A 13,100-nucleotide genomic window follows, 5' to 3' on the forward strand; every position below is an offset into this window, starting at 1 on the left:
ACACAGAGACATAAAGTATAATGGTGGTTTCCAGGGGAGTGGAGGGGAGGGCAGAATGGGGAGTTATTGTTTAATGAGTACAGAGTTTCAATTTTGCAAGATTAAAAGAGTTGTGGAGATGGAGAGTGGTAATGGTTGCACATCTGTGCGAATGTACTTAATACTACTGATCTGTACATCTAAAAGTGATTAAGATGGCAAATGTGATGTAATGTGTATTTTATCACAATTTTTTAAAAAACTATTTCCATTTTATTCCTTTAGTCCTTCATCATGTTCTGTCTTCTAATTTATTTCCCTTCTTCCCCTTCCTCCTCCTCCAAAAGACAATACTCTAACTCTCTTGTTATAATCCCAATAAAAATATGCTTGGTTGGCGCGCGCGCGCACACGCACGCACGCGCGCACACACACACACACACACACACACACACACACACGCTGGTCCCACATCTGGGACAGAAACAATCATTTCGAACAATCTGCTGGTTCAGAGTAAAAGAAGTGGACCTTTTCTGGTAGAATGTCCAACCATTGTTAGCCCTCAAAGCTAAAGAACTAAGGTCTTGGGAACTCGAAGAATCCCAAAGCAGCTAAGTCCAAGAGCAGAAATGGTCATGAGGTTGCCTTGGGCAAGAGCTACTTCTGCTTCAGCTTTTTTCTAAACTGCTCACCTTTTAGGTGACAAATAAACACAGAAGATTAATTAATGTCTGCCCTGAAATGCCATCTTTTAAACTCAGGTATAATTTATAAAATTATAGGTATTTTGAAAAAAGGCTGTAATTACAGATGTGTGGGGTTCTGCAAGTCTTCATCTAGATCTCAAGCAAATGAGACAGCCACCTCTGACTGTTATTTCTGCCTAGCCATTTAGCCTTCCACCTCCCACCCTGCCATTCTCTCTTTTCCAGCAGAAGCCTGCCAGTGGTGGGACATGTGGACCAAAATGACATCTGCTGTGGAGTACAGCCATGCCCACCAGCTGGAAGCAGGGCTTGAGATCTCCACGATAGGGAGACCTCAACCCACCACGCAAATCAGGCCCTCTAGGGTGTGTCACTATCAGTTCAACCATAGTTAGGGTGTCCAGTCAGGGCCATGGTTGTCTAGCTAGTAAACCCATTTCTAAGACTCTATTCTAAGAAAATAATGATTTTTTAAAGTAGCTTTATACCAAAAGATGCTTGTTGCAATGCTATTTATAGTAGTAAAATACGAGAGTAGTTAAGTAAATTATGGCATAGTCACCTGATGAAATATTGTATAGGCATCAAAATGGGCTCCTGTTAAGCCTACATAAGGACAAAGAAGACCACTTAAAACTAGACATAAAATTTGTATGTGTGCTGTTTATTACAAATGTAGGTTTAAAAGACCTTTAAAGACAATTGTAAGTGTACATATACAAAAATGAAACTGACTCTGCCAGCATTTGTGTTGGGGATCTGGGATTATGGGTGACTTTTTCTTCTCTCCATAGCTAAAATCTGAGGTAATCATAATTCTTTTAGGTTTATTTGCTTAAAAAAATAGGACAGGGCTTCCCTGGTGGCGCAGTGGTTGAGAATCTGCCTGCTAATGCAGGGGACACGGGTTCGAGCCCTGGTCTGGGAAGATCCCACATACCACGGAGCAGCTGGGCCCGTGAGCCACAACTACTGAGCCTGCGCGTCTGGAGCCTGTGCCCCGCAACGGGAGGGGCCGCGATAGTGAAAGGCCCGCGCACCGCGATGAAGAGCGGTCCCTGCACCGCGATGAAGAGTGGCCCCCACTTGCCGTAACTAGAGAAAGCCCTCGCACAAACCGAAGACCCAACGCAGCCAAAAATAAAGAAATAAATAAATAAAGTAGCTATTAAAAAAAAAAAAAAAAGCCAGTGTTTTTAAAAAAAAAAAAAAAATAGGACAAATGCGTGCAGGACAAACACTTACTCAGCACTCTCAGTATCTATGTTAATGCTGTCCTTCCCACGAGTCATGGCCATGAACACGCAGTTGATGATGACGGTGCAGATGATGAACATGCTGAACAATGTGACCAGGGCCGTTAAGGCAGCTACACTGCAGGATGGCATGTGTCATTAGTTATTGTAGTTGAGGCTGCGGGGGTCCCTGCAGGGCCCCTTTTCTGCAGGAGCATCTGTCCTCTAACTGTGAGCGTTGGCTGAGAACAACCCACAGCTGTCCCCTCCCTTGAAGAACTGTCCTCAGCCTGAATGGCAGCCTCCTCACCTTAGAGGGCTACACTCCCTTTCCACATGTCTGACCGACAGATTTACAAAAACCCGGCCTCTGGCTTTCAGGCGGGGCAGCTCTGCGATAGATTCATGCTCTGGAGATCCCCGTGGCTCCGGCTGATGCCTGATGTGGGCTCAGCTGAGACCCTGTCCTTGCTTGGCTCCTCCTTTTGCTCCATGCTGTTTCCCTTTTTCCTTTTCCAGAGAGCACTCCCCCACTAAATCACTTAAATAAGAATCCCATCTCAGGTTCTGCTTCTAGGGAACCCAACTTAAATAGATATTCCTTCCCGTTTTCCTGAGTACTTCCGTCTACCAACCCACGTCTTTTTCACACCCCCCTTCCCCCCATCTAAAACTGCCTGGTGTCTCCTCACCCCCTGAAAATCTGGACTTTTAACATTAGAAAGTGTTTCTAAAAAAGCTTTAAACACTGTAGTTCTAGCACAACTCACTTATCAGCTAAACACAGTGCACAGGTTGCCAGTTTACCCTTTATTTGGGTCTCAACTTAGATGTTCCTTTCTTCAGGAGGCCATTCTTGATGCCTCCAAAGCACAACAGAGCCTCTCCACACTCCCACTTCCAGACTGCCCATCTCACTAAGAAATTGCCTGCCTTTTGACCTGTCTCCTCTGAGGCCACAGGATCCCAGACAGGTGCCAGTCCCAGCACAGCCCTGCCATACAGCAGGGCCACTCACCCAGTGTTTGTTAAAAGAATGAGCTATTTCCACTCAACAAACACGTGAACCCCTAGGGCTTGTGCACACTTCACGTGACCTGGACTTGGTAAAAGAAGCAACAAAAGGATATGAATGGACTGAAATTCTAATGGCTAAACTTCTGATTGAATTGAAAGGCCCAAAAATGAACAAGGCACGTTTGGCACTGAAGCGGTAGATTGTTCTCTTTTTGTTCAACACCATAAATGTCTGCAAAAAAAAACAAACACAATAGAATTACATGCAGTGACCAAACAATATTTATCATGAGATCATTCAGAGAAAATTCGGTGGAACCACAGGTTAAGGCATGGCTTGTCTTATTATGGTGACTGTAGCTTCTGATTGGAGACCTGTCTTCTGAGGCCAGAGGTACTTTCTGACCAGCCTACACTGTCACTCTAGAAGCCAAGAGATCTCCCCATGTGGCTTGGGTCTCACTCAGAGTCCCAAGACTCTGATCTATTGAAAGTCAGCCCTCACTCCCAAAATAACTGTTGAGCTGTGGACTGTTCACCCAGTGAAATACTCTGGAAGCCCCAGAAATGAAGCGCATGGGCCCTGCAAATAAAGAAAAAAGGGGTGAAGAGTAATAACTGGGTCAAACAAAACCCTCTGTATTGTACTCCATGGTATATATTTATGGAGACAAGAACTAGAAGAGAACTTGAAGAGACAGAAATAGAATTGAGCATTCACACTCGGCAGATTATTTTAAATTATTTTGATTACTAATGAAAACTTTGTTGGCACAACATTGTAAATCCACTATACTTCAATAAAAGATAATATTAAATAAAAAAAAAACTTTGTAATGAATCTTAGAATAGTTAGGTACCTAGAGAGTTTATATTGTTATGCCTGAGCTGTCTTACATGAAATAGTCTGCCACTCACTTCTAACCTTGAGGATTTTCAATAAAAAATCATCACGGTTCCCAGACTTGCTCTCCCATTCCCCCCCACTCCCTGGACATAGGCAAATCTGCCTGAGGTTCTCGACTGGCAGGGGAGGCCCTATAGAAGGCAATGGAAATGTGTGTGGGTGTTTTTGGTTATCTGTCACAATCACTGGAGGCTCTACTGGCCTGTAGTGGGTACGTCCTGGGATGCCAAATCCAGGACAGACACACCAAATGGTGCACTGTTCAGTTGGGCCCCACTGAAAAACACCAAACCTGCACCTGTTTCCTCCTTGCATGTCTTCCTGGGCTCTGGGCCTGAAGCTGTACCTGGACAACGACCAATGACTCACAGGCTTCTAACATCAACCCTCAGACCTCCCCCTTTCCATTTAACTGTCATCTGGCTGTCCCTTTATGTGTCCTGAAGGCTGTTATAAAAGCCTTCATAGAACTAGGGTCATTCCTGTCTCCTGTGTCATTGCTCCTTTCAGATTTGCAGAAAAGTACTACTTGACATGTAATCCAGCATATTCTCAAACAGGAAAGACAGGTCTTGTCACCCAGGCCCAGAAACAGTGGGGTAGCTGCCGCCTTGGTTTAGATACCAGAATTTCAGCCACTGCCAAACATCAACTTCCTTCACTGAGTTGCTGGAACTTACTTGTCTGCTGGCCATCTGGCTGCAGGGAAAATGTGGACGAGGATATTTTCTGTTTCCTCCATAACAAAATGAAATGGGCCACAGGATTCTTTAAAAGCTATGAGCCCAGGGGTCCCACTTTGGGGATTCTGTGCCCTTTCTTTGGACAGAAAGACGATTTTAGGGCAGAGAGCAAACCTCTTCCTAAGGTGGGTCACCCAGATTAATAGGTGGCATGATATGGCTCTACTTCTATGCCCTTTGATTTTTTTTTTGAATTTTATTTAATTTATTATTTTATATAGCAGGTTCTTATTAGTTATCCATTTTATGCCCTTTGATTTTGATATTTTATTAATGCCTCCTCTGACTGCTTTAAATATTTCAACTAATGGTGTATTTAACTACACTCGCCAGGGTTTTAATGATTTAAAGCTGTCTGCTTGCTGACACATCTCCACCCTTTTCCCTGTAGCTCTTCAAAAATGGAAGCTTTGAAAGAGAGGAAGTGACCTGCGACTACAGAAAGAGCCCTTGGGTTTGAGTCCCAGCTCCACCACTAACTGGCTGTTTGACCTGGTGTAAGCCACTTCCCCATCAAGGTTTTGTCTCCTTATCTGTAAGGTGAAGTGCTAATGACACCACACATAGCTCATGTGACTGCTGAGAGCACTGACGTGTTAGGTCATGGGTGTGCAGAGCTCTGAACAAGTATCATGTCTCTTGATTTAAAGGGAGGACCCAGGCTGAGAAGAGATGGTCCGAGAACATCCACCCCAGCTGGATCAGAGCCTGTCCTCCCAGGACTGTCCGCAAAACACCAAGCTGCTGCCTACCTCCTGGATCTCCTACCCAGCCTAGAGGCAGAAGGAGGCCTCCAGGAGTTATCTCACCTCCAACTACTCTGCCTCCAAGAAGCCCCTGGAATTCTGGGGCATTAGGAGAAGGAGAAATATTGGAGTGTTTTTGCTCCTTCACCTCTTTTCCCCTTTTTTGTCCTTCCCACTCATACCCAGCTTTCTTCCATCACACAGTCCCCATTCGGCCTGGTAACCCCAAGTCTGTCCAATTCAAGGACATACAAACCAGGCAATCTTTCTTTGGAGAGGTCAGTTTCTCATGGGTGCCAGAAAAGGATGCTCTCAGCATCCCATATTTTCCAGGACTTTCCCCAAACTCCCCAGCCTCCTTCCTCCCTGTCTTCAGTCTGGCAAAGTGGGTTTTCCATTCTCTGCTGGATCACACAGTGAGATGATGATGGCCAGGTCTTCTGAGTCTTTCCTGAAAGGGGATGGTCTGTAGAGGACTTTCCTCACTGCCCCAGGCTTTCAAACAGCCATCAGAAGAGCCTGAGCTCACGTTTCCTCATCTAGGAACCCCTTTGAGGAATTTTTACTAGAATTTCCCTACATCTAGGTAGATAAAACAGCAAGCCTATCACATATTGGCATGGAGTTTACATGTAATCTGCATGTGCCTACTTGATTACAATATTCTTAAACTTCATTTATTGAGCTCCTCTTATGTGCCAAGTATTGGTCTAGGGCTTTGACCTTCATAAATCTCATTTAATAGCCTAAAAAGCCTATTGCCTAAGAGTTTTTCAAGGTAAACTCTAGTTGCTGAAACGGACATTCACGGACAGTGATATTAATTCTTCATATCAGTATAATGCCTTATAGTTTATAATGTTTTACAGTTTATAAAGGCTCCATAGCATGCCTATGTTGTAATGTAGGAAGAGCAGGCATTATTCCCGTTTTACTGATTAGAAAAGTGAGAATTAGTGAAGTGATTTACCCAAAGTTATAAATCCAATTACTTGAAATGGCCTATACCCAACTTTTCTGACTGCTAGTCCAGTCCTCTTTCCTGACACCATTTTATGTTTTCTCTGCTCTCCTTTTACCCTTCTGCTGCTCCTCGTCTTCATTCATCTTCTTTTCCAAGACATGCATTATTACAGAGAGAAAATTAGTACTGAAAGCCATTCTCAGGACTGTGAAAGCAATGACAGGGGGTGACAGCAAAGGAGAAGTGGGGTCTGGCCTCTTTATACCCCAAGATCAATATTTGGCGATCCATGCAATGCCAATTACACCTGGTGGTTAGAACATGGTTAGAACACCCCAGCCTCCCCACAGAGGGTACCTTATGATTTCTGTAGAATGGGTCCAAGTCTTCCAGGGGCTTCCCTATCAGCTCATGGGGAATGTCACCATAGAGCATGGGCAACTTTCTGGACACCTTTAGGTCAAGCTGAGGTCGAGGCTGGGGTTCTGCTGCTGTCTGGTCTTTGGACTTTTTTTTCTCCTTTTGGATGGCGATCCGCTTCTTGATTGCAGCCAAAGAGTCAGGAGTGAAGGGGCGGAAATTCCTCGCATCTGGGAAGATCACCGGGTAGCACCTGTCATCCATCTTCACCCTCGGGGCAGAGACAAGCAGCAGATCCTCAGAGAGCTCTGGGAGGTAGAAAATTACACTGTCTGCCCTGAGATTCCACTCTCCAAGGACCATATCATGGGGTCTACAAGAGTTGAGACTGAGGTGAGGGGGTTTGGGAACTCATTAGCTGTGAAGAAGGTCAGAAGAGGTGACCACTATTGTGGATATAAAAAGAATTTTGGGCATAGGCGAGATCAAAGCAGGTCATCATTCCTGGAGGACCTGGAAATAGGTGGGAAGCTGAGTTCAAGATCAATAAGCAGAAGAAGCTCAGTCTCTAAAAATGAGACCCAAGCATCAAGGAAGACAGTAAGACTGAACCAGCTGAACTACTGAAATGGGACCTGCAGATGGTAGACAAGTGGCCACAGTGTGAACAGGAGAGGAAGGAATAGGGAATCAAATGGGCCATAGTTAGGGGTTGTAAAATCAAAACTATGAGTGCATGAGTCTTTCTTCACCTTTGGTTGGCAAAGTTCTTGAAATGTGACGGGATGGAAACAAAAGAGCCATAAACACAGGCATGAACATTTACACTAACATCTATGATCCTTTGCCAGCTCCCTAACTTCTGAGACCCAGACCTGGCAGAAGTGAGACCCCAAGAAAGCAAAAAGGATTTGCCAAAGCTAATAGGTCACTCTATCATGGGATAATAGCTCTCCCAGCCCCTATCCCTGACAGCCCTTTCTACAAGGACTTTCTCTACAGCCTCAGGCTTAAAACTAGACTCTGAGAAAAAGCAGTAGTGGTTAAGTTGAATGCATTTATTCCCCATGCCAGGCATCTTCTTCCTTTCTAATTTACTGAATGCCAATCTAGGATTGACTCCCACACCACTCCAAGGAATTACAATGGGGAACTCAACATAGGACTGGTTTATTCATTCAACAACCATGTGCTCAGAGCCTGTTCCGGGCACAGTGCTAGGCACTAATGGTGAAAAAACCTCAGTCTCTCCTCCAGGCCCTACAGTTACACTGCCTGCTGTAGTGGAGAAGACAGATAAAAGACATGAAACTACAGTAGAGTAAGACAAATGCTACTATAGGAAAGAAATAGAGGGTGCTATGTCTGTTCATAGGATAAGCATCTAAGCAGTTTTGCAGAATCAGGGATGGCTTACCGAAGCTTTAATGTCTCAGCTGAGACCTGAAGGAGATGTAAGTCTCAGAGAAGAAAAAAAGGGACATTAGAGTGTTGCAGGGGGAGGAAAGAGCATGTACGAGGACACCTGATTGAAAGAGAACATGGTGTCCATCAACAGGTTTTGTTTGCCCAGAATGGAGATTGTGTGGAGTGGAATGGTCAGTCAGCACTGTAGAGCATGTGGGGGCCTGTAATCCTTAGTAAAGATCATGGGCTTCACTCTGAGGGTAGCGGAGTGTTACTAAAGGGTGGGTTATTACTATTATTGTTATTTCAGAGGAGTAACACTATCATTTTTTTAATATCCCTCTTACTGGTGAGAATGGATAGGCTTGGGATAGGGGAATGAAGGAGTTGGGAAGGCCAGAATAGGAGAAATGAGCTTGGAAACTGTTGCAACGGGTCATAACCACTGAGGATGACCTAATGGAGTGGATGGATTTGAGAGTCACTTAAAAAATAGCCTTGACAAGTGATTCATGGGAAGAGAGGGATTTAAGGGCAAGGAAGGAGTCAAGGCTCCTGGCTTCGGCAAGTGAGTCAACAGTGCCAGTCGCTCAGATAGAGAGCACTAGGGAAGGAGAAAGCTTTGGGGGAACAGATTCAGATTAAAACACATGGAGGTGAAGCCACTGATGGGACCTGCAAGTGGAGAGAACCAGGAAGCACTGGAATACAGAGAAATCACAGCTTACACGTGTTAGCCTCTGAAAAAAAGCACATAAGAAAAAAACAAAAAAAAAAAACACAGTCAAAACTTCCTTTGCAAATCCCTTAGGGAGGTACCATGTTGAAGAGGCATCCCAACTCACTGGTCAACAAATTCAATAGAACCTCTTTCTTCAGTGAAGAAAGTAGTTGGATTCTGTTTAAAGGCCATGATAAGGGCAACATATGTGTCTTTAAACACACTAAGGGTAATGCAGTACTCACAAAGTGTGAGCCATATGTCAACAGAAACCAAATATGGGACCGTAGATTCAGTGCATTCTGTCCTGCATTCATTCAGGGTCAAGCTCTTTATGGACGCTCCTGGATAATGGAATTGGTCGTACTATTTAAATTACTCTCTCTCCTCTCCTCTCCCCTCCGTTCCTCTTCCCTTCTATTTCTTCCCTCACCTCTCTCTCATAAACATATGTAACTGAATTTGTATAAATGAAGTGAGCATATAATGAGACTCTGCTGAATTTGGCTCTAGAGCTCATAAAAGATATTTAAGACAAGCATGAAGTCTTTTGCAGTAAACAGCATATGAATGCTAGTTGATCCTACAAAATGGATGAGCCAGGAAAGACCCTGGATGGCAAAAACTGGACCTTATGCTAAGTTGCAGCAAGAAATCCAGTGGAGGGCTGCTGCCGTAATAATGAGACTATTAAAGAAGAAACTGGACATTCTGGCCCTGCTGTTCTGAACCTGGGTTATTTTGACTGGGTCCTTGAGGAAAAGAGACTTAATAAAAATAAGTAACACAAAATAAAACTGACAACCCCTGAAACTGCACACGTCAAAATCTGTTATAGATGGGGACTTCCCTGGTGATCCAGTGGTTAAGAATCTGCCTTCCAATGCAGGGGACACGGGTTTGATCCCTGGTCGGGGAACTAAGCCACGGGGCACCTAAGCCTGCACACTGCAACTACTGAGCCCGTGAGCTCTGGAGCCCGAGTGCCACAACTAGAGAGAAGCCCATGTGGCCGCAACGAAGAGCCCACATGCTGCAAAGAAAGATCCCGCATGCTACAACTAAGACCCGACACAGCCAAAAAAATTAAAATAAAATAAAAACTGGTTTATTAATAGGTAAAAAAGAAAGGTAATTAGAAATTCCATGGAAACAAAATGTTCTTCAGAAAGTCACATTTTACATATGAAGCCAACTAAATGATCTGAGCAGCCGACAGAATATAAGAACAGGAAAAAAAGAGAGTCCACTTGACCTTGACACTTAGAACGTTCTCCTTCATGCAGCAGAAGGTCAGTGACATCAGAGTCCATCCCCTTCTTTAGGGGTCCAAATATAGTACTTGGTTTTAGAGACTAGTAGCTACAAAATCTTTATATCATAAAGGTTATATATTAGTTTTTGATTTTTAACAATCTGATACATAAAGCAAAATTAATTATAATTACGGAAAAGACTTCAAATGTTATCAATGTTATAAAATTTTGTTGCAAGCTGGAGTTGGAGAGAAAAGGTGAGGGGAAGCTCAGAGGCACCAATTTCCTCATCCTAAACATGTGGAGAATTAAGACGTTCTATGGAAGGTCAACGGATCAAGCAATACAAGTATAAATATATCCCTTAAAATTACACAAGTAATCAAGTGCAAAACCACATTAAAAATATAAGGAACAAAAACTGGAAGAAATCATGAGAAAGGCAGAAGGATTACTGTCAATAAGCTAAATCCCTCATCGCACATAGGGGCAATTCAATAATTTTTACTTAAACTTGATAAATCAAGAAATAGGAGAATAAGAGAATTATTTAGAGTTAAGTGAGACAATGACCAGAAGACTGAAAAACTGAAATGGTTAACAGTGCGATTGGATATACAGGTGAAGGTGGAGACATTTTATTTTTCATGTTATATCCTTCCCAACATTTTTTCTTCCTGAGATATTTGAATTATATGCATGTATGTTACTCCCATAGGATTGTGAAAGGATTGTAAAAATCCTTCAGGGGCTCAAAACATCCTCTAATTCAAAATAGAGAGTCAAAATAGAGAATCAAAATAGAGAGTCAATATCAGGTATGAAGACAGGCTCTAAATCTCCTTGAGTCAGAAAGGAAGCAAGCTTAATCTCAATTTGCAGTCCTAAACCAGGAGGCCAGCAACATGTGAATTATGACTTGACACAGGGCAATCATGAGAGACAGGGAGGCCTGTGAGGAGGCTCTGCCAGACCTCCATCAGGTGATGGGCTAGACTGGCAAGGAAGGTGGGAAGCCATCTGTCAGGGCCTCTGAGGACCAGCCTGTGTTCAGCAGGCTCACGGGCCCACTCCCACTAAATAGAAAGTAAACAAACTCTCATCTAGGAAAGAGAGCCAAAGCCTCACTTCCTTAAGCAGAGGCCGTAAATTCTTTGGGAATTCACTCTCTGTTAAGATTAGGTAGCTCTGGACCTCATTTCAAATCTATAGCTTTATAGAGGTATTTAGATCTGAACTCCAATCATTCATTCACTCATGTGCTGGGTGCTAGAAATGCAAAGTGATATAAAACACCATCCCAGCCTCAAGGGTCTTACAATGGTGTGGGGAATCAGGTAAGTTAAGGACAAAGGATGAAACCACACACTGAGTGCGGCTACACTAGAGGAAGCACCGGGTGCTGTGGGAGCCCAGAGGAGGGCATGGTTACAAAGACTGGAAGTCATGGAGCTGAAAGGAAAGAGGGAAGAGTATGCACATGTGAAAGCACTGAGGGTGGCAAAGGGCTTTTGTTTCTTATTTATGACTTTACCTATAATTACAAAAGCTACATAACCTTACTGTGCTGGCCATCTTCAGTTTGCCCTACAGGTCTCTCCCCATCCTTCCCCACCCTGCTCAGTGCCCATGAAGCTGATCCACATGGACCCCTCACTGGGGTCCCTTGAAATCTGGCTTCTGGTTGAGTTTGGCCAATGGGAGGCACCAGCAAGAGACCCAGAAAATAGGGGAGAATGAGGTTGGAGACTTCTTTCCCAACTCTCTCCCTGATGGCAGCACGCACCACAGCTCCTATCAGATGGCCCATCCACACAGCTTCTCCTCCAGTTCTACAGCACCTCCCCCTGCCCCCTCAGATGCAGGGTGTAATGGCTCCCCACTCTCAGCACACCTGAGAACGGCACTGTCACTTGTTTCTGTTACTGTAACTCTGCCTGAACTTTTGTAAAATGTCCCTTCAATAAAACATCCTCAAAATGCCCAGTTTGAATGTGCCATCTGTTTCCTGCCAGGGCTTGGGCTGATAGAATCATCCATTAAATAAAATTTAGAAAACAAGACAAGGAAATGATCACTCACCAAAGCCACCTAACACATGCAAATTTTAACATTTTGGTGTATTTCTTTTCCGCAGTCTTTCTGTGAATATATTTACATAGCTGTCATTATGATGGGTATGCAATTTTACCCTATGAACTTTTCAATTAACATGATATCACAAACATTTTCACAATGATAGATGGCATTTAAGGATGTCTACCTTGTTCCAGGCAAAATTATTATCTCATTTTATCCTCAGAGCAACCTCATGAGATAAATATTATCCTTGGGGGATTTCTAAAAGGAAATATTCATCTGCAATTAAGGTGAATTCTTCTCCTAAGAGGCAGAGATTTTAACCTTACATCTTCCTTTGACTAGTGTTTCTCTCTAATTTTCTCTCCAGGTAAGGAGTCAAATTGGACAACCTGACCCTCACACTTTACCCTAACCAGTAAGGGGAAGTCACAAAAGGATTGCAGCTGCACAACCAGAACCTTTTGGCGTGGATCTGGTCCACACAACCTAAAATGCCAAAGGTCCACACTGAGGTTAATAAGAGTTCTGAGCCATAGGCTAAGCACTGTCAAACACTTTAAATGGATTATCTCTCATAATTTCCCAAGAGAGCTACAGGGTAGATATTATTATATCGTCCACATTTTACAGAAGAAAACATTAGGGCTTAGAGAAATGGAGACACTTGCCTATGATCCCGTAAGTGCTGGAGAATCTCAGTCCCAAACAGTCACCACCATGCAATTCCACCTACGTGCCTAGTTCTTCATACTCAAACTAAGACACCCCTTCCTGAGAGAAGGGAGTCAGGAGGAGAAAGCCACACAGCTTCCAGCTGGGCTGCACTGGGTCGACGACACCCTCACTGTGTGTGACATTCTTCCCTGGACATCAGCCTCACCACCACCGCCCCATTCACGTCACTCCCACAGGCATTCCACTGGCCCCACCATGACACCCTCCCACTCATCCAAACCAGACAACCCAATGGTGG

The 13,100-nt window shown here is 43.9% G+C and overlaps 1 protein-coding gene across 1 annotated transcript in view; it reads right to left on the bottom strand.

Annotated features, from left to right (window-relative positions):
- Window positions 1–13,100, bottom strand: part of SCN11A (sodium voltage-gated channel alpha subunit 11) — a 128,143-nt gene that overhangs the window by 64,124 nt on the left and 50,919 nt on the right. The window contains exons 4-6 of the mRNA XM_057555251.1: window positions 6,659–6,969; window positions 3,053–3,173; window positions 1,935–2,034 (exon numbers count right to left, since the gene is read on the bottom strand). Of these exons, the coding sequence (XP_057411234.1) occupies window positions 1,935–2,034; window positions 3,053–3,173; window positions 6,659–6,969 (532 nt within the window). The remainder of the gene's footprint in view (window positions 1–1,934; window positions 2,035–3,052; window positions 3,174–6,658; window positions 6,970–13,100) is intronic.

Source organism: Balaenoptera acutorostrata, chromosome 10 (genome assembly GCF_949987535.1).
Source record: "Balaenoptera acutorostrata chromosome 10, mBalAcu1.1, whole genome shotgun sequence".
Taxonomy (NCBI): domain Eukaryota; kingdom Metazoa; phylum Chordata; class Mammalia; order Artiodactyla; family Balaenopteridae; genus Balaenoptera; species Balaenoptera acutorostrata.